This window comes from Mobula hypostoma, chromosome 24 (genome assembly GCF_963921235.1).
Source record: "Mobula hypostoma chromosome 24, sMobHyp1.1, whole genome shotgun sequence".
Taxonomy (NCBI): domain Eukaryota; kingdom Metazoa; phylum Chordata; class Chondrichthyes; order Myliobatiformes; family Myliobatidae; genus Mobula; species Mobula hypostoma.
In genome coordinates this window covers 27,987,790-28,010,741 of record NC_086120.1, presented here as the reverse complement: position 1 = coordinate 28,010,741, position 22,952 = coordinate 27,987,790, and the positions used below count along the sequence as shown (strand labels likewise).

Below are 22,952 nucleotides of genomic sequence, written 5' to 3'. Positions count from 1 at the left end.
TCTTGTTCATCAGAGGTGATGGTCAGTTACAAACTGGGTTCTGATTTGCAGTCAAAGGCTGGGCCTTTTTCCTTGGAGCATTCGAGACTGAGGAGTGAGCTCATGGGGATATACATAATCAATCATTAGGGACAACATGTGAGCATTGTTTCTTCCCCCCAAGGTTGGGAAGTCGAAGATTAGGTTAGAAGGGAAATAAGGACCCAAGGAGCAACTTATTTTTTTCTTATACAGAGCAGCTGATATATGTATGGAACCAGCTGCCAGAGGAAGCAATTGAACAAGTATGTTAGATACATTTAAGTATGCACTGGGGTATATTTCAATGCATGCAATATATGAAATAAGGTAGATGATCTTGTAGCGCAGTTAGAGATTAGCAGGTATGACGTTAAGGGCATCAGTGTGTCATGGCTGAAGGGAGATTACAGTTGGGAGCTTAGCTTCTGAGGATATATATTGCCTAAAGGACAGGCAGGTAGGCAGAGGGAGTGGCTTGGCTCTGTTGGTAAAAAAAAATAAATCAAATCCTTAGAGGTGACATAAGATTGGAAAGCGTAGAATCGTTGTGGATAGAGTTAAAAAACTGTACGTGCAAAAAGACCCTGATGGGAGTTATATACAGCCCTCTGAACAGTAGCCAGGATGTGGGCTACAAATTACAACGGGCCTTTTAGAGCAGCTTGTGGTTGCTCAGGGATCAGTTACTCTGGATTGGGTGTTGTGAATTACCTGATTAAGGAGTTTGAGGCAAAGGAACCCTTGGGAGACAGTGATCATATGATAGAATTCACCCTGCAGTTTGAGAGGGAGAAGCAAAAGTTAGATGTATCATTATTACTGTGGAGTAAAGGGAATTACAGAGGCATGAGAAGAGAGCTGGCCAAAGTTCATTGGAAGGTGACTCAAACAGGGAAGAAGGCAGAGCAGCGATGGCTGGAGTTTCTGGTAGCAATTCAGAAGGTGCAGGGTAGATACACCCTAAAGAAACATTCTAAAGGCAGGATGACACAACCATGGCTGACGAGGGAAGTCAAAGTCAACATAAAAGCAAAAGAAAGGACAAATAATAGAGAAAAATTAGTGAGAACTTAAGAGGATTGTGAAACTTTAAAAAAAACAACCGAGGCAATTAAAAAAGCCATAGAGTGAAAAGATGAAATATGAAGGCAAGCTAGCCAATAATTTCAAAGAGGATATATAAAGAGTAAAAGAGAGGAGAGTGGACATCGGACTGCTGGAAAATTATGCTGGACAGATAGTAATGTGGCACAAGGAAATAGCGGACAAACTGAGTATGTATTTTTCATTAGTCTTCCCTGTGGAAGATACTAGCAATATGCCGGATGTTCAAGAGTATTGGGACAGAAATGAGTATGGTTGCTTTTAATTAGGGAAAGGGTGCTTTGGAAGCTGAAAAGTCTGAAGGTAGATAAATCATCTGAACCAGATGGACTATACCGAGGGTTCTGAAAGAGGTAGCTGAACAGATTACGAAAGCCTTAGTAATGATCTTTCAAGAATCACTAGATTCTGGCCTGGCTCCAGAGGACTGGAAAATTGAAGAAGTCACTCCACTCTTTAAGAAAGGAGGGTGGCAGAAGAAAGGAGATATAGGCCAGTTAGCCTGACCTCAGTGGTTGGAAAAATGTTGGAGTCTATTATTAAGAATGAGGTTTTGGGGTACTTGGTAAATGTTACCAGAAGATAGGAGAAGGGGATTGAGAGGAAAATGGATCAGCATGCTCAAATGGTGGACTAAACTTGATGGATGAATGGCCCAATTCTGCTCCAATGGCTTATGGTCTGATTTTGATGTCAAGAGAGTTTAAAAGGATATGGGCTAGGTGCTGGGAAATAGGATTAGCTTGAATATATATCCTGGTTGGCACCACCAAACATGAGCAGAAGGGCTATGTACTCTGACTATCAAAGCCTGCAATCTTGAGAGTGATCTATTTATTCATATTCTTCATTCATTAATGCTCAAGCCACACCACCATATTGCAAGATTTGCATGTTGTAACCCACTATGTGGATCTGTGTCAGAATGCCTTTTATAAATCCAAATACTTCACATCCACACACATTACATACTGCATTCAGTAAGGTCATTGAAATCTTTGCACTGTGTTCCTGGCCTACTTAATTGCCAGGTTTATACAGAAAATCCACATCTCATTAAATTTAAATTAAATTTTCTTTGAAAATGTTTCATCAGCAAAGGATAACAATTTTCTTTCATTAGCCAGAAAAAAAAACCATTCACTGGCTCACCCCACAACTACTCCACTGGTAGAAACATAGAAAACCTACAGCACAATACAGGCCCTTCGGCCCACAATGCTGTGCCGAACAAGTACTTACCTTAGAAATTACCTCGGGTTACCCATTGCCCTCTATTTTTCTAAGCTCCATGTACCTATCCAGGAGTCTTTTAAAAGACCCTATCGTATCCACCTCCACCACTGTCGCTGACAGCTTATTCCACACACTCACCACTCTCTGCATAAAAAACTTACCCCTGACATCTCCTCTGTACCTACTTCCAAGTACCTTAAAACTGTGTCCTCTTGCGTTAGCCATTTCAGCCCTGGGAAAAAGCCTCTGACTATCCACACAATCAATGCCTCTCATCATCTCTATCAGGTCACCTCTCATCCTCTGTCATTCCAAAGATAAAAGGCCAAGTTCACTCAACCTATTCTCATAGGGCATGCTCGCTAATCCAGGCAACATCCTTGTAAATCCCCTCTGCACCCTTTCTATAGTTTCCACATCCTTCCTGTAGTGAGATGACCAGAACTGAGCACAGTACTCCAAGTGGGGTCTGACCAGGGTCCTATATAGCTGTAACATTTCCTCTTGGCTCTTGAACTCAATCCCACGGTTGATGAAGGACAGTGCACCGTATGCCTTCTTAACCACACAGTCAACCTGTGCAGCAGCTTTAAGTGTCCTATGGACTCGGACCCCAAGATCCCTCTGATCCTCCACACTGCCAGGAGTCTTACCATTAATATTATATTCTGCCATCATATTTGACCAACCAAAATGAACTACCTCACACTTATCTGGGTTGAACTCCATCTGCCACTTCTCAGCCCAGTTTTGCATCCTATCAATGTCCCACTGTAACCTCTGACAGCCCTCCACACTATCCACAGCACCCCAACCTTTGTGTCATCAGCAAACTTACTAACCCATCCCTCCACTTCCTCATCCAGGTCATTTATAAAAATTACAAAAAGAAGGGGTCCCAGAACAGATCCCTAAGGTACACCACTGGTCACCAACCTCCATGCAGAATATGACCCATCTACAACCACCCTTTACCTTCTGTGTGCAAGCCAGTTCTGGATCCACAAAGCAAGGTCCCCTTGGATCCCATGTCTCCTTACTTTCTCAATAAGCCTTGCATGGGGTACCTTATCAAATGCCTTGCTGAAATCCATATACACTATATCTATGGCTCTACCTTATTCAACGTGTTTAGTCACATCCTCAAAAAATTCCTTCAGGCTCGTAAGGCACGACCTGCCTTTGACAAAGCCATGCTGACTATTCCTAATCATATTATGCCTCTCCAAATGTTCATAAATCCTGCCTCTCTGGATCTTCTCCATCAACTTACCAACCACTGAAGTAAGACTCACTGGTCTATAATTTCCTGGGCTATCTCTACTCCCTTTCTTGAATAAGGGAACAACATCCACAACCCTCCCATTCTCTGGAACCTCTCCTGTCCCCATAGTTGATGCAAAGATCATTGCTAGAGGCTCAGCAATCTCATCTCTTGATTCCCACAGTGTCCTGGGGTATATCTTGTCTGGTCCCTGTGACTTATCCAACTTGATGCTTTCCAAAAGCTCCAGCACATCCTCTTTCTTAATGTCCATATGCTCAAGCTTTTCAGTCCGCTGTAAGTCATCCCTACAATCACCAAGGTCCTTTTCCATAGTGAATACTAAAGCAAAGTATTCATTAAGTACCTCTGCTATCTCCTCCGGTTCCATACACACTTTTCCATTGTCACACTTGATTGGTCCTATTCTCTCATGTCTTATCCTCTTGCTCTTTACATACTTGTAGAATGCCTTGGCGTTTTCCTTAATCCTGCCTGCCAAGGCCTTCTCATGGCCCCTTCTGGCTCTCCTAATTTCATTCTTAAGCTCCTTCCTGCTAGCCTTATAATTTTCTAGATCTCTATCATTATCTAGTTTTTTGAACCTTTTGTAAGCTTTTCTTTTCTTCTTGACTAGATTTTCAACAGTTTTTGTACACCATGGTTCCTGTAACCTACCATCCTTTCCCTGTCTCATTGGAACGTACCTATGCAGAACTCCATGCAAATACCCCCTGAATATTTGCCATATTTCTGCTGTACATTTCTCTGAGAACATCTGTGCCCAATTTATGCTTCCAAGTTTCTGCCTGATAGCTTCGTATTTCCCCTTACTCCAATTAAACGCTTTCCTAACTTGTCTATTCCTATCCCTCTCCAGTGCTATGGTGAAGGAGATAGAATTGTGATCACCATCTCCAAAATGCTCTCCCACTGAGAGACCTGACACCTGACCAGGTTCATTTCCCAATACCAGATCAAGTACAGCCTCTCCTCTTGTAGGCTTATCTACATACTGTGTTAGGAAACCTTCCTGAGCACACCTAACAAACTCCACCCCATCTAAACCCCTCACTCTAGTGAGATGCTAATCAATATCGGGGAAATTAAAATCCCCCATCACGACAACCCTGTATTTACTGTATCGTTCCAGAATAGATGCCTCCTCAGATAACTTAAGTATATTAAAGACTTTCCCCTTAAACACATGTTGACCATTTAATTATTTTCTAAATGCCGTAAAATCACATCCATTCTAATGGATTCCACCATTTCCTAACTACTAACATCAAACTAACAGATTTAGTTTCTTTTTTCTCCTCTCCTGTTTACAGTTATTTTTAAATAGTGGGTAGACAAATTTATTACCTTTAATCTGTAGTGAATTATTGTAGGATCTATATCATTTGAGAAGCTCCAACATTCAGTGCCACAGATGGCTTTGGAGGCCAAGTCATTGCATATGTTTATAGTGGAGGTTGATAGGTTCTCGATTGGTCAAGGTGTCATAGGGTACAGGGAGGAGGCAAAAGGATGGTTTGAGAAGGATAATAAATCAGCCATGATGGGATGGCACAGACTCAATGGGCCAAATGGCCTAATTCTGCTTCTCTGTCTTATGGTCTTATTCATTTCAAAGACCTATGGATTAGTAGGTTAACTGGTGACTTGGGTGTAATTGTACAGCATAGGCTCATTGGGCTGTATATCTAAATAAAACAATAACCAATGCATTCACTATCTCCATAGGCACAAAGCCCTTGGAATGAGATCATGAGATAAAGTCATAGAACACTACAGATCAGAAACAGGTCCTTCGGCCCATCTAGTCAATGCCAAACTCTTAATTTGCCCAGACGATAGACCTCCATTCCCCTCCCATCTATATACCTATGCAAACTTCTTTTAAGTTTCGAAATCGAACCTGCATCCATCATTTCCACAGATAGCCTGTTCCACTCTCTCACCACTCCGTCTGAACAAGTTCCCCCTCATGGTCCCCTTAAATATTTCACCTTTAACCCATGACCTCAAGTTCTAGTCTCACTCAAACTCAGTGGAAAAAGCCTGCTTACAATTACCCTATCTCCACCCCTCATAATTTTGTATAACTCCATCAAAACTCCCCTCATTCTCCTACACTCCGGGGAATAAAATCCTAACTTATTCAACCTTTCCCTGTAACTCAGGCCCTCAAGTCCTGGCAACATCCTTGTAAATTTTTCTGCACTCTATCATTCTTATTGACATTGGTATGAATAGTTTTGAGGGAATACTATACCACCTATGAAAATTTTGTAAATGTGACACTTTGCCACATATTCCTTCTGGAGGGTACTGAACCTCAAGAAAGCTATCTAAAGAATTCTTCTACCTCGATCAACATTTTTCCAACAAGCAAAAAGTGAACTATTTTGCCCTCTTGCTGTGGTGGTTGGCTGAAAAATGGACTCCCTAACAACAGGAACTACTCTTTCAAAAAAGTGGCTTTAAAACCATATTCTAAATGTGGAGAGGCATCTAAATCTAGCTTACTCATTTGTTCATTGCAGGACCAGAATCAGCCTGGACTTACACAACTCAGATACGGCCAACTTGAGTTCATCTGTACATTTTCTAATCTTGTGCATTTTCTCATATGGAGTGGGTTAACCTCATAAACAGGCATATATTCCTTTCAACATTTTTGCCAGTGTGGGCTGTGGTTTCTAAATACAAGAAGTTTCTGCCTTGTGAGGAGGAAATTACTTTAGTATGCATTGGGTTGGCATCAGTTGCAAGCATCAGCTAGCCCCCACCAATGCCCTTTCCCACGTTGTGCACTATGTTCTGTAAACTCATTAAAATCTTTCCACTTAAGAGTTCCTGACCTGTTTAATTGCAAGTTTAATGCAGAAAATTCATTGTTCATCAAATTTAAATTAAACTCTCTTTGAAAACATTTCCTCAGTAAAGGGCAACTTGTCTTTCATCAGTCAGAATAAAAGAATATTTTCATTATTCATAAAAACACATGATTCATATCCATTATAGTGCAAACTCTCTCAAAGGCTAATATGGGGGACTTGCATACTCAGGACCTCTACTGGTGGACAGTTAACTCAGAAATCCCAAAACAAATGTGATACCAAATGTAATGTATGTTCTATGCAGACATTACTCAGTTCAACACTTGCTGAATGTTTCCAGCACTTTGTTTTTTTTATTGCGCATTTCAAGTTTAATTCCAAAATGAGTGTAGTAATATTGATTTAAAGAACAACATGCTATATGGAAAAACTTTGACTGTAGCAAACCCCAAACATTGCAGATCTTGTTTAATTCCAAAGAGTGTAGTAATATTGATTTTAACAACATGCTATATGGAAAACTTTGACCATTTAGCAAACCCCAAACATTGTAGCTCTTTTATGCAAAAACAAATTAAATTACATCACCTGCTCTTTTATTTCATTACTGTCACTTAGAGACCCAAAAAGCTGCTTTCAGCCAAGTTCCTTTTCAGTACAACTTCCCGTTTAGTATACTGAATTAAATTCTTGGTGTGTGATCTTCTTTTGTGCTGTTTGCAGATCATTAGGACTGCAAGATTTATCTTGAACTTGCACTTTCCTCTCATTTTAATTCTCTGATCTACCTTTGACCTCTAACACTTTTCAAATAAAGCTCCAACATTAGGTCAAGGAAAGCACCTCATCCTCCAGCTTAGCACGTTACAACTTTCAGGACTCAATTCTGGATTCAGCAAATTCTGATGGTCGTCAATTCCAGTTTTCATTCAGTTTTCTCTCCTTCTTATGGCATTTCAAATTCCATTCATCTTATGCCTCCCGCATTAATAAATAGTTTTCACTCCCCTTTTTCAGCCAACACTACCTGTCCCAACTACTTGTACCCCCACTCCATCACTGACCTCCCCCATGCATGATTACACATCTTCCCCTGCAATTCCAGCCAATGTCAGTTCTAATTCTTCCCTATTCTAATGGACGATCATTGAACTGAAACCCTGGTTCTCTCTCCAGAGTTGATGCCCGACCTCTGGACTATTTCCAATACTTTTTTCATTTTATTCCTCTATTTTGTAAGGCTCCCTCAAATTTAATGATGGAGTTTTGAAACCATATTTTTCCATAATCCTAGGTAGAAATGCCTAAAATGCATCAATTACTTTGTAAGTAATCCAATGATGAAAGCATAGAATAATATATCATATGCAGAACTACTGAAGGGTCTTGGCCGATATGTCAACTGTTTATTCCCTTCCATAGATGCTGCCTGACTTTGAGTTCCTCCAGCATTTTGCGTGTGCTACTCAATATTTCCAGAATTTCTTAAATTGGACAGAATTGGCAAGCTGCAGGATTTAAATGGCAGTACAGACCAATCCAATAGAAATTTACAGAATATTCAAAGTCCCTCTTGTTAAACTCATTTGGACATTCCCAGGCTAATACAAAAGCATCCCCATTTTGGTATTATATTCTCACCACTCGAAGCCAAAAGATGGAAAGACAGAAAAGGAAGTCATGAGTAGGAAATTAGACTGGAGCAAGCTAATGGAAAATTTACCTTGCATTTACCAACTCCACTGGATCTTGTTATTGGGTGATTGAAAGTGTTTCAATCTCCTCCAACAGCATTGTTCCCCATCACAAACAAGAGAAAATCAGAGCAAAACACACAACACACACAAGACACTGGAGGAACTCAGCAGGCCATGCAGCATGTAGGAAAAGAGTATAGTTGACTTTTCGGGTCGAAACCCTTTGGCAGCATGTTCCTGTTGTTGAATGCCATCGACTCCGCTGACCCTATGGTTAGTATAGTTTTCGTGGCAAGATACAGAAGTAGATTGCCAGGTCTTTCTTCTGCACAGATACTGCTGCTGCCCAGGTTGGGACCCGGCTGGATTTGAACTCAGCCCTCAAAGTCCAGTGCTAATCCCACTACACCACCAGCCAGCCCGTTTCTGGGAACAAAAACTGGCTGAAATGTTCTGCTAGACAAGTCTTTTTCATGGATCTTTGGAGAAGGTAGAAAGGGGCCCCCAGGATCGGAGATGTACAGAGCCAAAGGCTATTATTCTCCAGAGGAAATTAAGTCAGTGTCTGATCATCTTTAAGAGGGAGCCATAAAGAAGCTTCAGAGGATTTCCATCCAACTCTGAGGCAGAGGTCAATGCCACTTTCCTCAGCAGCATTGGAGACAATGTTGGAGTTGGTCCTTAGTGAGTGGAGTACTCCCAATTCAGAAGGGGTAGGTTAGAGAGAGGGTAAAGGCAGTGAGAAATTAATGGAACACTAGGGAGATTGTAACACCATGAGAGTGGGTGTGGCCATCAGAGGCCTCTGCACTTGAGTGATCGCGCTCTCTATGGTGAGAGTTTGTTCCCGATTCTCGAGTTGGGGCAAACTCAAAATAACTGTGGTGCTGCAGACTAACATCGAAACAGCAAGCTGTCGGCTTCCCCTCTTGAGGCGACAGGAATGATAACTCTTTCTCCCCCCCCCCCACCCACCCCCGATAAGTGAGACAGGGAGCCTGGAGGATGTTAAACTGTTAGGACAAACGGTGGTGTTTGAAGGACCAGATCACAAACTCTTTGGGGGCTTTGCTATAGTTTGCGTGGTGGGTAGGTGGTGGTGGTGGCTGATGCTTTCTGCTGCCTGTTGTGTGTGTGGGGGTCTTCGGGGTTCTACTTTTTTCTGTTATTCATCCTTTGGGGTTTTTCTTCTGTTTTGTGGATGTCTACGAAGAGTAAGAATTTCAGGTTGTATACATTCTCTGATATTAAATAGAACCATTGAACATCAATATCAAAACAATAGTTAGCAATGAATAGATAAGGCTGTAAAATATAGGAGCAGAATTTGGCCCATCAAGTCTGCTCCACCATTTCATCATGGCTGATCCATTTTTCCTCTCAGCTTCAATCTCCTGCCTTCTCCCTTCATGCTCTGACCAATCAAGAATCTATCTACCTCTGCCTTAAATATATATCAAGTCTTGGCCTCTACAGCTGCCTGTGGCAACGAATTCCACAGACTCACCACTCTCTGGCTAAAGAAATTCCTCCTCATCTGTGTTCCAAAAGGATGCCCCTCTATTCTGAGTCTGTATTCTTCGATCTTAGACTCTCCCATCATAGGAAACATCCTCTCCACATACACTCCATCAAGGGCTTTCACTATTGAAGGGAGGGGTAAATCCACATTGCTAGGTATGCAATCTTTGATCACTGAAAGGAATGAAAAAACATCCTTGCCTGAATCATCAAACGTGCCAACGGAGGTAGTAGTCTAGGGACACCTTGAGACAGAAAGAGTCAGTGAAAGAGTAAGAGGAGATTGAGAACAATGATTCAAGAACGTTGAACATCATGAACATACCTCTAAATCCCAGTGCACCTGAAACATGAAAGATGGAATTTCAATTGGAAGCCATGTGGTTTTGGAAAACGTTTGCGAAGTAAAGATGTGGTGGTGAAAACAAGTTTTAGTCAATGTTTTAACAAGAATTTAAATGGAAGCCGGAAACTTCGGAGCTTTCAGAAGAACAACATTTCTTCCCCTGCACCAGAGGACATCTGCAGTGTCCCTTATACTCCTTGCTTCAGCAAGCACTGGGAACTGGAGGTTGACCTTTCTCAATCTAGGTGGCCCAGCTACTTGCCGGATTGAACAACTGAGGCCACAGGGCAAGTGGAGTTAGAAAAATGAGAATCAGAGGTTGCCGCATATGTGGATGAATATTACTTCAGTCAGGGCAAAATCTGAGTCATATTTTCTCAGAACTTGGAACCAATAAAACTACAAAGAAATAAAATAATCAACAGTCCATTAAAAATATATTTCACACATCTCCCATATCATTCATAATACAATCGCCATAAAACCTGCAGAGTTTGTTTTCTCGCTCTGCTGTACATTTAAATAAATATCATTCCATTTTACAAATAAGTTTAATTTATACATTTTTGCAGAGTTATCTTTGGTTCATTTACAACTGTTGCTTTTTTTTTAAAAAAAAAGTTACGAACAGTTCAGCAACTCAAAAGCAAGAGACGTTGCACAATGGTCAGCATGCTTTCAATGAGCTTTTCATCACTGCCATTGACTGGAAGTAATGTGAACAACGTTGCTCCAGGAACATGGATGGACACTCTATTTGGAGGATTAAAAAGATTTCAGTCTTTAATCACCTCTCCCTATCCCAGTTAAATAGTGTAGCTGTAGTGGCAAATATTTCAAACATAAATTGTAGGACGTTAAAGAGGATGCAAAGCAGAAATTCAGTTGGTCAACTATCATGATTATGGAATTTACAGAATGCCTTGTAAACATGGAATATAAAGTTGGAGAACACATAGTGTTCATTTCGAGGTGCTCATCTGATAACAACTCTGCTCAGTGGAAGACTGAGTCTGAAAGCTACGTAAGATCACAGATTCAATGCAGGCTCAGTACAGAGATGGTTAAGGTCGATTGTGTGTCTGAGTAACCTTGTCTCTACAACGAGAGAAATTCCAGCCAGGTCTTCCCCCCCTCAATTCTGATTGGACAGCCCATATCTCAACTTCTGAGCTGAGACTTGAATCTACTATTATTGGATTACACTGATCTTGAATATCACATGCTACAAACGGGCACTTCTGTGAAGAGCAACAGGGTAACCAGTGCCAAAGGAATATTACTCCACATTGATCAGCACCTTTAAAGAGACAGGGCCTCTGCAAATTGACAGAGAACTGAGTGCCAGCATGACGGATGCAACAGTCAAGGTCACTTTGGACATGGGTGATGGGATGTGTGACTGTGGTCTTAGTGGTGGTGGTGGGGGTGGGTGTGAGGAAGTGGGTGGAGTCAACCTGTACAAACTGCAATAGACCTCTGCTCCCCATCATCAGCAGAACCATCCCACATGTCAACAATGAGCTTAACGTCACCCAGGAAAAATAAAAGTAATGAATCAGCAAAATAAAACACGGGCCATTCCCAAGAGTTGATAGAGTCCAAGAGGGACCAAGGAACTCTCATCCCTCCTCTTTAGACTTGGTTACTAGCCAGATAAAGGTGGAGAAGGAACTGCAAATGAGAGAATGTTACCTGCAAGTCGTCATCCTCCTTGAATCCTACAATCCAACAGATCCCACCCCTTTATATCCAAACTAAAGGTGAAAAATACTTGAAAAATGAATGACAGAATCAATGCAAGATATCACTGAGTCAAGAGCAAGAGCTCATTCACAACCTCTTGCTATTTTCATTATTGAGCAGCATTAGGGAGCCCTCTCTCTGCTCAAGAAAAGGTTGTGGCAGACACATTTTAATAGCCTCTTCCCCCATATCTACAGAAGCAAGAGACGATGGATCACTTCCTTTAAAGTGAGGAGACTCGAGTCATTTAGCATGTGTGTCATTCGTGTGTTTAAGTGTCTGAACAGTGGTCCGAGGCAGCGTATACACACACACGCGCGCGCACACACACACACACACACACACACACACACACACTCTTCTTTGGTTAATTCCACTCGTAATGGTGGTGGTAAAGGCACTCTTCCACTTCTCTACGATGGAGGTTTTCCAATATCGACTGTAATCTTCGTGAAAAGTTGGGTTTTTTCTATTTTGATGACTGAATATTTAAGGGATTTGTAGCCATCATGGTGCCTTGTGAATTTCATCCTGTTATAAACAACATAACTGGAAAAACAGAAAAAGTTAGTTAAGACACTGATATTGAATCTTGTATTAAGACATGATTTAGGCTGCTCTGTGCATTGTTAACCTGGTGCCCCGAATTGAAAAATCCTGAAACATTACTTTTACCCCAGTCTCTTTCACATCCATCCTATTATTCCTCAAACCACATTTCCCAATCCGGTATTTAGTCTCATTGTACTTTTGTTCGGTAATGTTTCTTAACCCAACTCATTGCTTCATAATACAAAGAGTAGTAGGTAGCATTCAGCAAGATCATTACAGGAATGATTTATTTTTAATTTAAAAAAAAATTGAGATCCAGTGTAGGACAGGCCCTTCCAGCCCCTTGAGCTACACTGCCCAGCAACACCCGATTTAACCCCGGCCTAATCACAGGACAATTTACAATGGCCAATTAACCTACCAACCGGTACTGTGGGAGGAAACCGGAGCACCCGGAGGAAACCCACGCGGTCACGGGAGAAGGTACAAACTACTTACAGGCAGTGGAGGGAATTGAACCTGTATCGCTGGTACTGTGAAACATTGTGCTAACCACTACACCGATATGCTGCCCTATCATGGCAAATCCTCTCTTCAATTTTCGAATCCATTCCCCAGATTGCTTGCTTCCCTTAATTGTCTTTAAGCTTATTGGTTCGCATTTTCAAAATGCACAACATTTGAGCACTCACATCTCTCTCAGGGTGGGGGATGGGGTGTTGTAGAGAGTCATTCTCAACATTCAGGAAGATTTTCTTTTAAACCTCTATTCTAAATGGATGACCCCTCATCTCCTTGTTCTGGACTACAATAAAAAGGGAAAACAGCCTTTCAGCATCTGCCTCATCAATTCAGTACTATCAATGGTTCGGGGGGCGGGGGGGGGGTTGCCATCTTCCCCTCCTTCCCCCACTACGTAAAGGGACTTTGTATCCCCAACACCAGCTCAATCAGCATGTTCCTTTCTGCCAAGTAGCAGCTTGAGATATTAAGAAGCAACTACTGTATGTTAATCCATTTAGCCAAAAGATTATTGTAACCGAGCTGCTGAGTGTTTAATTTCCTAGTGGATCAGTGGGCAGAACCCAGCAAGTCTCTTTTGTTCAAGAGAGTAGCAAATAGAATATGCTAAAGTTCCCATCCTGCTGTACTTTATGATCCCCCCCCCTCAACATGGTGTGCAGATAACACACAAGAACATAAAGTCCCTCGACTACAATAACCTCTTTCTCCATATTAGATTGTGGCATGCGGCCAAGTGGTTAGGGCGTTGGTCTAGTGATCTGAAGGTTGTGGGTTCCAGCCTCAGCCGAGGCAGCGTGTGTGTCCTTGAGCAAGGCACTTAACCACATAATGCTCCAGTCAACCCAGCTGAGAATGGGTACCGGCAAAAATGCTGGGGGTTAACCTTGTAACCTCGCGATAGACTGGCGTCCTATCTGTGAGGGGGGGGGAGGGGAGTCTTGTACTCTCAGTCTGCCTCACGCCACGGAAACCAGCATAAACACTGGCCTGATGGGCCACAAGGCTTGTGACAGGCTTTAGTCTTAATTCATATTAGATTGGCTTGAGAACTTTCAGATGAGGAATATCTATAAGAGTATTAGAAATGAATTTCAGCTACTGAGGTAGTCTGGAGAAGCTGGGATTGCTGCTCTTGCAGCAAAGAAAGTTGAGAGGAAACTTAACAAAAATGCACCACGTCATGACTGACCCAGCTAGAAGGAATAAATAGTTCTCTCTGCTCATGAATCAAAGAATAGGTATCCAATTAAAAATGCTGGACAAAATTCAAGGGGGATGCCAGGAAAAGCTTTATTTTTTTAAAAAAGAAAAAATTTACGATCTGGAATTCACTGCCTGCAAAGATGATGAAAACATAATTAGCATTTAAGAGGGAATAGAGTAGACTAGACAGGCCAGCTGGTGGCATAGTGGCATCAGCGAGAGGTCCCGAGTTCGAATCTGGCCAGCTCCCTTGCACGCTCTCCATCCATGCCTGAGTTGAGTGTTGAGCTAACAAACTGGGTTGAGTGTCAACCTCGCTAAAAAAAAAAAAATAAAATCCTGGAGAGGGATGGGTTTCGCCAGGTTTCAGATGCCGAAGACACGCCGTACAATGAACACATCAAAAAGAAAAGCAAGTCATGATGGCACTCCAACAACTCCACCAGGAGTTAAGGGCGCCCGCGCACACACACACACTAGCCTTGTCAATAGCATGCTGATTCTCCATCTCAACCCAACCACTATTTTCTTTCATTTCCTCCCATAAAAGAGCACAAGAAATGGGAGGGAGACTTGTGGCCCCTTTATCCCTTTTCTGGTGTTCAGTTAGAACATGGCAAATATGGTCTGTTCTCAGCTCCATTGTTTTAGCTGTTCCTCAAAACCCCCCACCTCCCAATAAAGAAAATGCAAGCTTATTTCTGCCTTAAATGTGCTCAGTAACTCCCTCCACAGCTCTCCGTGGCAGAGAAATTTAATGATTTGGTAACCCTCTGGGAAGAGAAATAACTCATTAACCTGTTATTTCCAAGTCACAAGTCCTAATAACCACACAATTTGAACGATCCCTTTATAAGCAAGATAATATTTGATATTTGATATAATTTTATTTTAATACCGCCGTTCAAAAATGACAGCCACTGACTCACTTTTTCTCATTGACCTCGTTTCCTTTGTCTCTTTCATGTCGTATCATTTTGGTTCTTGCAATGTTGCTCTCAGGCCGGTCAACAGTCATGCCATTCAGTTTCACTCTGTGATTTAGAACAAGTCATTTCCTTAACGGAAGGTTTGATAAGCACAACTTACAATCTTGTTTTACTAAGGACATTAATTGCTCCTGGAATGTTTTGTAATTTTCAAACAAGATCTCTTACCAAACAACACACGGAGAAAGAGAGGCAACCTTTAAAAGGAGTAAGAGCAGTCGAAAGGTTCAGGGAAGGAATGCAAAAAAAGAGAGTGAACAGCAATGTATTCAAACACAAGTATGAACTAACAAAGGATATAATAAAAAGTGACTAAAAAAGTTCCCAAATAGTTTTGACTTTTCACGGCAAGTCCTAAAAATAGAGGAACATGAGGAGCCTAGGAGACAGTGGGAGAGAAATGGAAACCATGGATAACCAAACAGCTGAAGGTACAAATGCCACTATTAGGTAAAGGAAGATTACAGTTAAGTTCATAATGTACCTAATGAACTGGTCACTGAGTGTATGTTGAAGGTCTTCTGCTGCTGTAGCCCTTCCACTTCAAGGTTTGATATGGTGGGCATTCAGAGATGCTCTTCTGCACACACTGTTGTAAGATCTGGTTGCTTATGTTACTGTGACCTTCCTGTCAGCTTGAACTAGTCTGGCCATTCTCCTTTGACCTCTCTCATTAACAAGGCCTTTTTGCACACAGAACTGCTGCTCACTGGATGTTTTTTTATTTTACGCACCATTTTCTGTAAACTCTAGAGACTGTTGTGCATGAAGAATCATAGGAGATCAGCGGTTTCTGAGTTACTCAAGCCATTCTGTCTAGCACCAACAAACATACCACAGTCAAAGTCACTTAGATCACATTTCTTCCATGTTTGGTCTGAACATCAAAATGAACCTCTTGACCATGTCTGCATGCTTTTATGCACTAAGCTGCTGGCACATGATTGGCTGATTAGATATTTGCATTAATGAGGTGTATTTAATAAAATGGCCTCTGTGTGTAGAGATTGAAGTGGAGATGGCAGTGAGGATGAAAGTGTGGAGCAAGGCAATACGAAAGAGGAGAAGCAAGGCTATTGGGTATTGGGGAGAAAGTGAGAGAATGGAGGTTGGGAAGGATGGCATTGAGCTGAGATGGGGAATGGTGCAATGGGCATGAGATATGGGAGCTGGGGCTGAGTGAGTCTGGACAGCATTGGGAGTCAGAGAGGGTCAGGAGTGAGACTGTTAGAGGGGCTGGGTTTGAATGAAATGGACAGCGAGGGAGTGACAGATACGAGGTGACTGGGAATGGGCAAAAGAACAAGGCTGGGATGGGGGAAGTGAGAAACAGCAGCGGGGGAATTGTACAAGGCAGGGGTTCAGAACAGGTAATAGAGAGGTGGATGTGGGGGGGGACATGGAGAAGAGTGAGAAAGCAGCTAGGGTTGTGAGCTGGAGGTGGAGTGTGGGTACAGAAGACTGGTGACAGATGACTGATGAGTTGGGGAACAAAGAAGAAAGCAAGGTGAAAAGTGGAAAAAAAAGAGCAGATTCCTCAGTGAGCTTTTCAGATGAAAATGGGAACAGGAGACATAGAATGATTCTGCCATAAGCCTCAACATTGCCTATAACAAATACAGTAAATTCTCATTGTTTCTGCATTTGTTCACTGCTGCATCCATTCCCAGGTTTGTCATGAAACAGAGGTTTTGAAGGTGATGTTCCCAGCAAGGGACAGGTGGGAACTACCGGCCACAGGGTGTGGCCCCAGGGGTGCTTTTGGCACACCCAGCAGGGACCAGCTCAGCACCTTGCTGGGTTTCTGTGCCCACACCCACCTCATAATGGTTCAACGCCTCACAGAAATTCCTTCAAACACCCTACCATTCGTTCTAAGCCCAGAAACTGTTTTCCCTCTCAGCTGACAGCTAGTTAATTAATATTCTGATTCTTGATGTTGCCCTCTCTCATCCCCCTGCCCAACAGATGTCTTTGCTTTCCCAGAAATCACAGGCTTTCAAAACCAAAACTTCTACTGGACTGCCCTCATCCTTCATTTATTAAACCCTCTAAAACTAACATCGAGTCGTCCAACCTCCAAAATCACACATCCAGTGTAATTAAAACTCCTGCTATGGATGCTACCAATCTTACTGGATTGCTGTCCATCGTTTCCCTAATCCAATGGACTACTTTCCTGCCACTGGAATCGGGACTCTGCTGTGTTAGTCACTAAATCCTGTCATCTGCCCTGCATAGACAGTGTGTTTACTGTGTCACTGTGTTTATCTCAAACACCGGGTCTAAAAAGCAGGAACACTTTATTCATAGAGATAAACATGTTTCTTGAGCTTATAGAAACAAAGAGATTCTTGAAATCTTGAGCCACACACACACATAAAGTGCTGGAGGAACTCAGCAAGTCAGGCAGCATCTCAGACGGGGATAAACAGTCAACATTTCGGGCTGAGACCCTTCAGCGTGATGAGACCACACTCAGGTTAAAGGAGCAACCTCCTGGGTAGCCTCCAACCTGATGGCATGAACATCGATTTCTGTATCTTCTGGTAATTTTCCCCCCCTCTCTTTTTCCATTCCCCATTCAGGTTCCTCTCTCACCCCTTCACCTGCCCATCACCTCCTCTGGTGCCAGCTCTCCTTCCCTTTCTTCCATGGTTCATTGTCCTCTTCCTGTCAGATTTCTCCTTGTTCAGCCCTTCACCTCCCATCTTTTTAGTTTATTTCTCCTTTTCCTCACCCTACCTATCCTCCCCCTCAACTGGTTTCACTTATCACTTGCCACATTGTACTCCTTCCCCTCACCCTACCTTCTTACTCTGGCTTCTGTTCCTTCCCTTTCCAGGCCCGATGAAGGGTCTCAAGCCCAAAATGTGTACTGTTTATTCCCCTCCATAGATGCCCTGCCTGACTTGCTTTCCTCCAGCACTGTGTGTGTGTGTGTAATTCAATGTAATTCACAATTTTAAAAAATCTGGTTTAAGACAGTCTTAACAGTTCTTAAATGGGAATAAAAATTCTTTGTTCTACTATGCAATAAGTTCCTCTTTTTCTCACCACTAATGAAGGACGATCTCACTGAAGTACATTTAGAATAATTCTGAGATTCCATTGATACTTCAAAAGCACACAAAATCTAAGAATGGATAATTCTGCATTCATGGATTTTTCAGTTGAGATGACAGCCAAACTGTCTGGCCCCTTAGCAGGATGGAAATGATCCAATGACACTAATTTGGAGAGTAGCAAGAGAGTTCACCCTCCAGCTGATAGTCAATCATCATTTAATACTGCTAAAAATTACCATCTGTTCCATATGACATTGTGGGAGCTTGTTTTGGATAAGTTGCCTAGCTTGTTTCCCAAAGCACAGGCAACCACAAGTCAGGAGAACATCACAGGATGTAAGACACCAAGGCTACGTCCACACTACGCTGGATAATTTTGAAAACGAAGCTTTTTTCTCTTCGTTTTGACTCTCTGTCCACACTAAAATGGCGTTTTCATCCCCTGAAAACCGAGATTTTCAGAAACAGTCTCCAGAGTGAATAGATCTGAAAATGCCTAACATCCGTTGCAGTGTATACAGGGTAACCGGAGCTTTTTAAAACCGCTGTCATGACGTGCCGGAACAGATGGCGGCAGCCCGGCATTTCATTGTTTTCTTCTTCCTCTTCTTATTATTATCACTATTTTATTGTCGCCAAATAATTGATACTAGAGCGTACAATCATCACAGCGATATTTGATTCTGCGCTTCACAGAACCTAACAATTTCAGAACAGACAGCAACGAGACTGAAACCAGAAGAGTTAGAAATGTACTCACCAAATACTTTGACCCATAGCTTACTGAATAAATAAGTATACTCATTTTGCCCTGTTTTCTGTCCTTGCTTGTATGAAGGTGCTTTACCTATTTATGCAAGTACTTCTCTGACAATAGATGTGTAACAGCCTAATGGAACATTGTATGGAAATAGAAGATAACACTGATGCAGTCATGTTTTATACATTTAACAAGGTGCTTTATTAATGCAGCAGAGTTAGTCAGATTTTCAATGTTCGTCATCAGCCGGGTCATACTGTCTGTGAACTCCCTGTCGGTTGCCTCCATACGCTCCAGTATTTGTTTTTTTTTTAGTTTTAAGTCCTCCTGTGCGAGAGCCAAGAGCAATTCCTTTTAAGTTTTTCTACTCTGTAACTGGACAAATGCGCACTAAGTATACCATTTCCTCTTCACTTGTTTTCTGTTTGTCCTGCGCTTGCCCAGTACAGGAGATCCGCCCAAATATCCGTGTTAGTGTGGACAGAGATATTTCGAAAAACGCTTAGTGTGTACGCCTGTCGTTTTTACTTGAAACCGGCGTTCTCAAAATTATCTGGCGTAGTGTGGACATAGCCCAAGTCAAAGCAAAAAGGTTGTGAAAAGCATTCTTTTCAACTTCTTCTTTAAAGTTTCATAGTATACAATCTGTTTTAAATGTACTTTCATAAGTTTATCCTAAAGCAACGTTGCAACCTGCTCATGCAAATATGCTGTGTAAACAATCTCGTGATAATGAGGAGCTAATCAGTATTAATAAACGCCGTTTGAGGAATAAATATTAGCTGGACAAGGGACCGTGGCTTTGCATTTCTTCTAGTAGTCTCAGGCTACGTCCACACTACGCCCGATAATTTCGAAAACGCCGGTTTCGAGTAAAAACGACAGGCGTCCACACTAAGCGTTTTTCAAAATATCTCTGTCCACATTAGACGGATATTTGGGCGAATCTCCTCCTACTGGGTCTTGCGCAGGCCACACAGAAAACAAGCGAAGATGAAACGGTATACTTGGTGCGCATTTGTCCAGTTACAGAGTAGCAAAACTTAAAAGGAATTGCTCTTGGCTCTCGCACAGGAGGACTTAAAACTAAAACAGAAACAAATACTGGAGCGTATGGAGGCAACCGGCAGGGAGTTCACGGACAGTATGACCCGGCTGACGACGAACATTGAAAAACTGACCAACTCTGTTGCATTAATAAAGCACCTTGTTAAATGTATAAATCATGTCTGCATCAGTGTTATCTTGTATTTCCATACAATGTTACATTAGGCTGTGACACATCTATTGTCAGAGAAGTACTTGCATGAATAGGTAAACCACCTTTGTTCTTGGTTCTTGATCCTCCAAAATATTCCGCATGGAATTTAAACTGGAGGTGGCAGAGGGTGTTTTCTGTCCTTACCTTCATACAAGCAAGGACAGAAAACAGGGCAAAGTGAGTATACTTATTTATTCAGTAAGCTATGGGTCAAAGTATTTGGTGAGTACATTTCTGACTCTTCTGGCTTCAGTCTCGTTGCCGTCTGTTCTGAAATTGTTAGGTTCTGCGAAGCGCAGAATCAAATATCACTGTGTACGCTCTACTCACTGCGTACGATTGTACGCTCTAGTATCAATTGTTTGGCGACAATAAAGTAATAATAATAATAAGAAGAAAACAATGAAATGCCGCGCTGTCGCCATCTGTTCCGGCACGTCATGACAGCGATTTTAAAAAGCTCCGGTTACCCCGTACACACTGCAACGGATATTAGGTATTTTCAGATTTATTCACTCTGGAGACTGTTTCTGAAAATCTCCGTTTTCGGGGGATGAAAACACCGTTTTAGTGTGGACAGAGGGTCAAAACGAAGAGAAAAAGCTTCGTTTTCAAAATTATCCAGCGTAGTGTGGACGCAGCCTCACCAGCCTTCTATGCCTTTCCGGAAGAATTGAGATTCGCATTTCATGCAAAAGGCAGAAACACAACTTGTGCTTCATGCACGCCCCGAGGCGTCTGTGAATTTACTAACCCCACGCTCATCTGATCCAATGATGAAGTGCAACCCACTGAGAGGACGGAGCAATATCTTGGAGCTCCACACCATATGAAATGAGGCTAGGACCCGATCATTAAGGCTTTGCTGCAATGGATCATTGTGTGGCACTTCCCAAGAGCTGATGCAGTACCCCCACCTCCAGCCACTGCAGTGGTGTGGCACCCCTAGCACTACTGCTGCAGTGTTGCTAAGAGCGCTGCAGTACTGCAGTGGCTGGAGCGTGGGAGTACTGCATCTTTGCTGTGTCAGCTCTCGGGGAGTGCCACACAATGGCCATTGCAGCAAGGCCCGACCTACACCAAACGCCATCCGAATTTACATAATACACTCACATATCACATAAAATATTATTATATTATCTGGAGGCTCACTCAGCAGCCTCTGCGATGGTCCTGGTGGCTCTTTTCTTTGCAGCCCCACCCCCCCATAACACTAAGGAGAAAGTTGGTTCTCCAAAACGAGCAGCCAGCGAATCCTCTGCACCCCACCCCTATTAGCTCAAAACACATCAAGAGAAGCTTCCTGGTCTTTAAAGTCAGTGCTCAAGTTCAAGGTTTATGATTGCTGCAAAGGTTTTTGACTAAACTTAAATTTCATCAGTCTAAAGTTTAACACATGGAAAAAATGATTAGAAGATATTACCCAAAGCAAGAGTACACAGAAGACCACTGGGCAAACAGTGTCCTGTTCCTATATTTAACTATGGACACCTGCTTCATTCTTACCTCATGAATGTGTCGTCATCTTCAGTTCCCCAGCCCCAATAATTATTGGAGAAACCATTTATCTTCAAATACTGCTCCTTGGTAAAAGCTACAATCCCTCCGAAATAGCCAGTATATGGTAACCTGCATTGAGGAGGAGGAGGGAGAGGAAAAAATGAATGTTCGATGGCAAATGGTGTAAAACCGCCAGAGAAACAGGAACAAATCTAGTCTAAGCACACCCAAGTCCACCTGGATATTGAAATATCTTTCATAAATGAGTAGACTGAGCAGTGAAAGATTAAACAGGAAGTCTCACTGACTTACAGTCCTTGGCGCTTCCATTCTCTCCCTTACTCCAACAAGATTCAGCAATAATTTTCAAAGTCACTAGCTTTACATCTCCAATGATGGCCATGCCATTAGCAGCCTGTTCTGGATTTTGACCCCAAACCTCTTCACCCTTTCCGAGATGCTTCAAAACGACACAACTCTTTGTCCAGCTTTTGATAGCCTGACTTTATCCTTACATAGTCTCAGTGGTCACTTTCCTAGCTACACCTGCTTGTTAATGCAAATATCTAAGCAGTCAATCATGTGGCAGCCACTCAATGCATAAAGGCATGCACACATGGTCAAGAAGTTCATTGCTGTTCAGACCACACATTAGAATGGGGAAGAAATGTGATGCAAGTGATTTTGACTGTGGAATGATTGTTGGTGCCATTCAGGGTGATTTAAGCATCTCAGAAACTGCTGATCTCCTGGGATTTTCACACACAAGAGTCTCTCGAGTTTACAGAGAATGGTGTGAAAAACAAACAAAAAAAAAATCCAGTGAGTGGCAGTTCTGTCAGCAAAAATGCCTCGTCAATGAGAGAAGTCGGTGGAGAATGGCCAGACCAGTTGAAGCTGACAGGAACGGGGCAGCAACTCACAGTGGTGTCTGAAAAGAGGATGCTGTCTAAGTTGCATGCCATCTTGGTCAATGTCTCCCATCCACTACATAATGTACTGGGTGGGCACAGGAGTACATTCAGCCAGAGACTTATTCCACCGAGATGCAACACAGAGCATCATAGGAAGTCATTCCTGCCTGTGGCCATCAAACTTTACAACTCCTCCCTTGGAGGGTCAGACACCCTGAGCCAATAGGCTGGTCCTGGACTTATTTCATAATTTACTGGCATAATTTACATATTACTATTTAACTATTTATGGTTCTATTACTATTTATTATTTATGGTGCAACTGTAACGAAAACCAATTTCCCCCAGGATCAATAAAGTATGACTATGACTATAATGGTTAATGGTTAATAACTC

The 22,952-nt window shown here is 42.3% G+C and overlaps 1 protein-coding gene across 1 annotated transcript in view; it reads right to left on the bottom strand.

Moving 5' to 3' along the window:
• Positions 1 to 6,801: 6,801 nt before the first annotated feature.
• LOC134337230 (beta-1,4-galactosyltransferase 2-like) overlaps positions 6,802 to 22,952 on the bottom strand; it is a 63,910-nt gene continuing 47,759 nt past the window's right edge. Inside the window, exons 5-7 of the mRNA XM_063032070.1 lie at positions 21,649 to 21,771; positions 14,994 to 15,098; positions 6,802 to 12,333 (exon numbers count right to left, since the gene is read on the bottom strand). Coding sequence (XP_062888140.1) covers positions 12,198 to 12,333; positions 14,994 to 15,098; positions 21,649 to 21,771 — 364 coding nt within the window. The 3' untranslated portion in view covers positions 6,802 to 12,197. The remainder of the gene's footprint in view (positions 12,334 to 14,993; positions 15,099 to 21,648; positions 21,772 to 22,952) is intronic.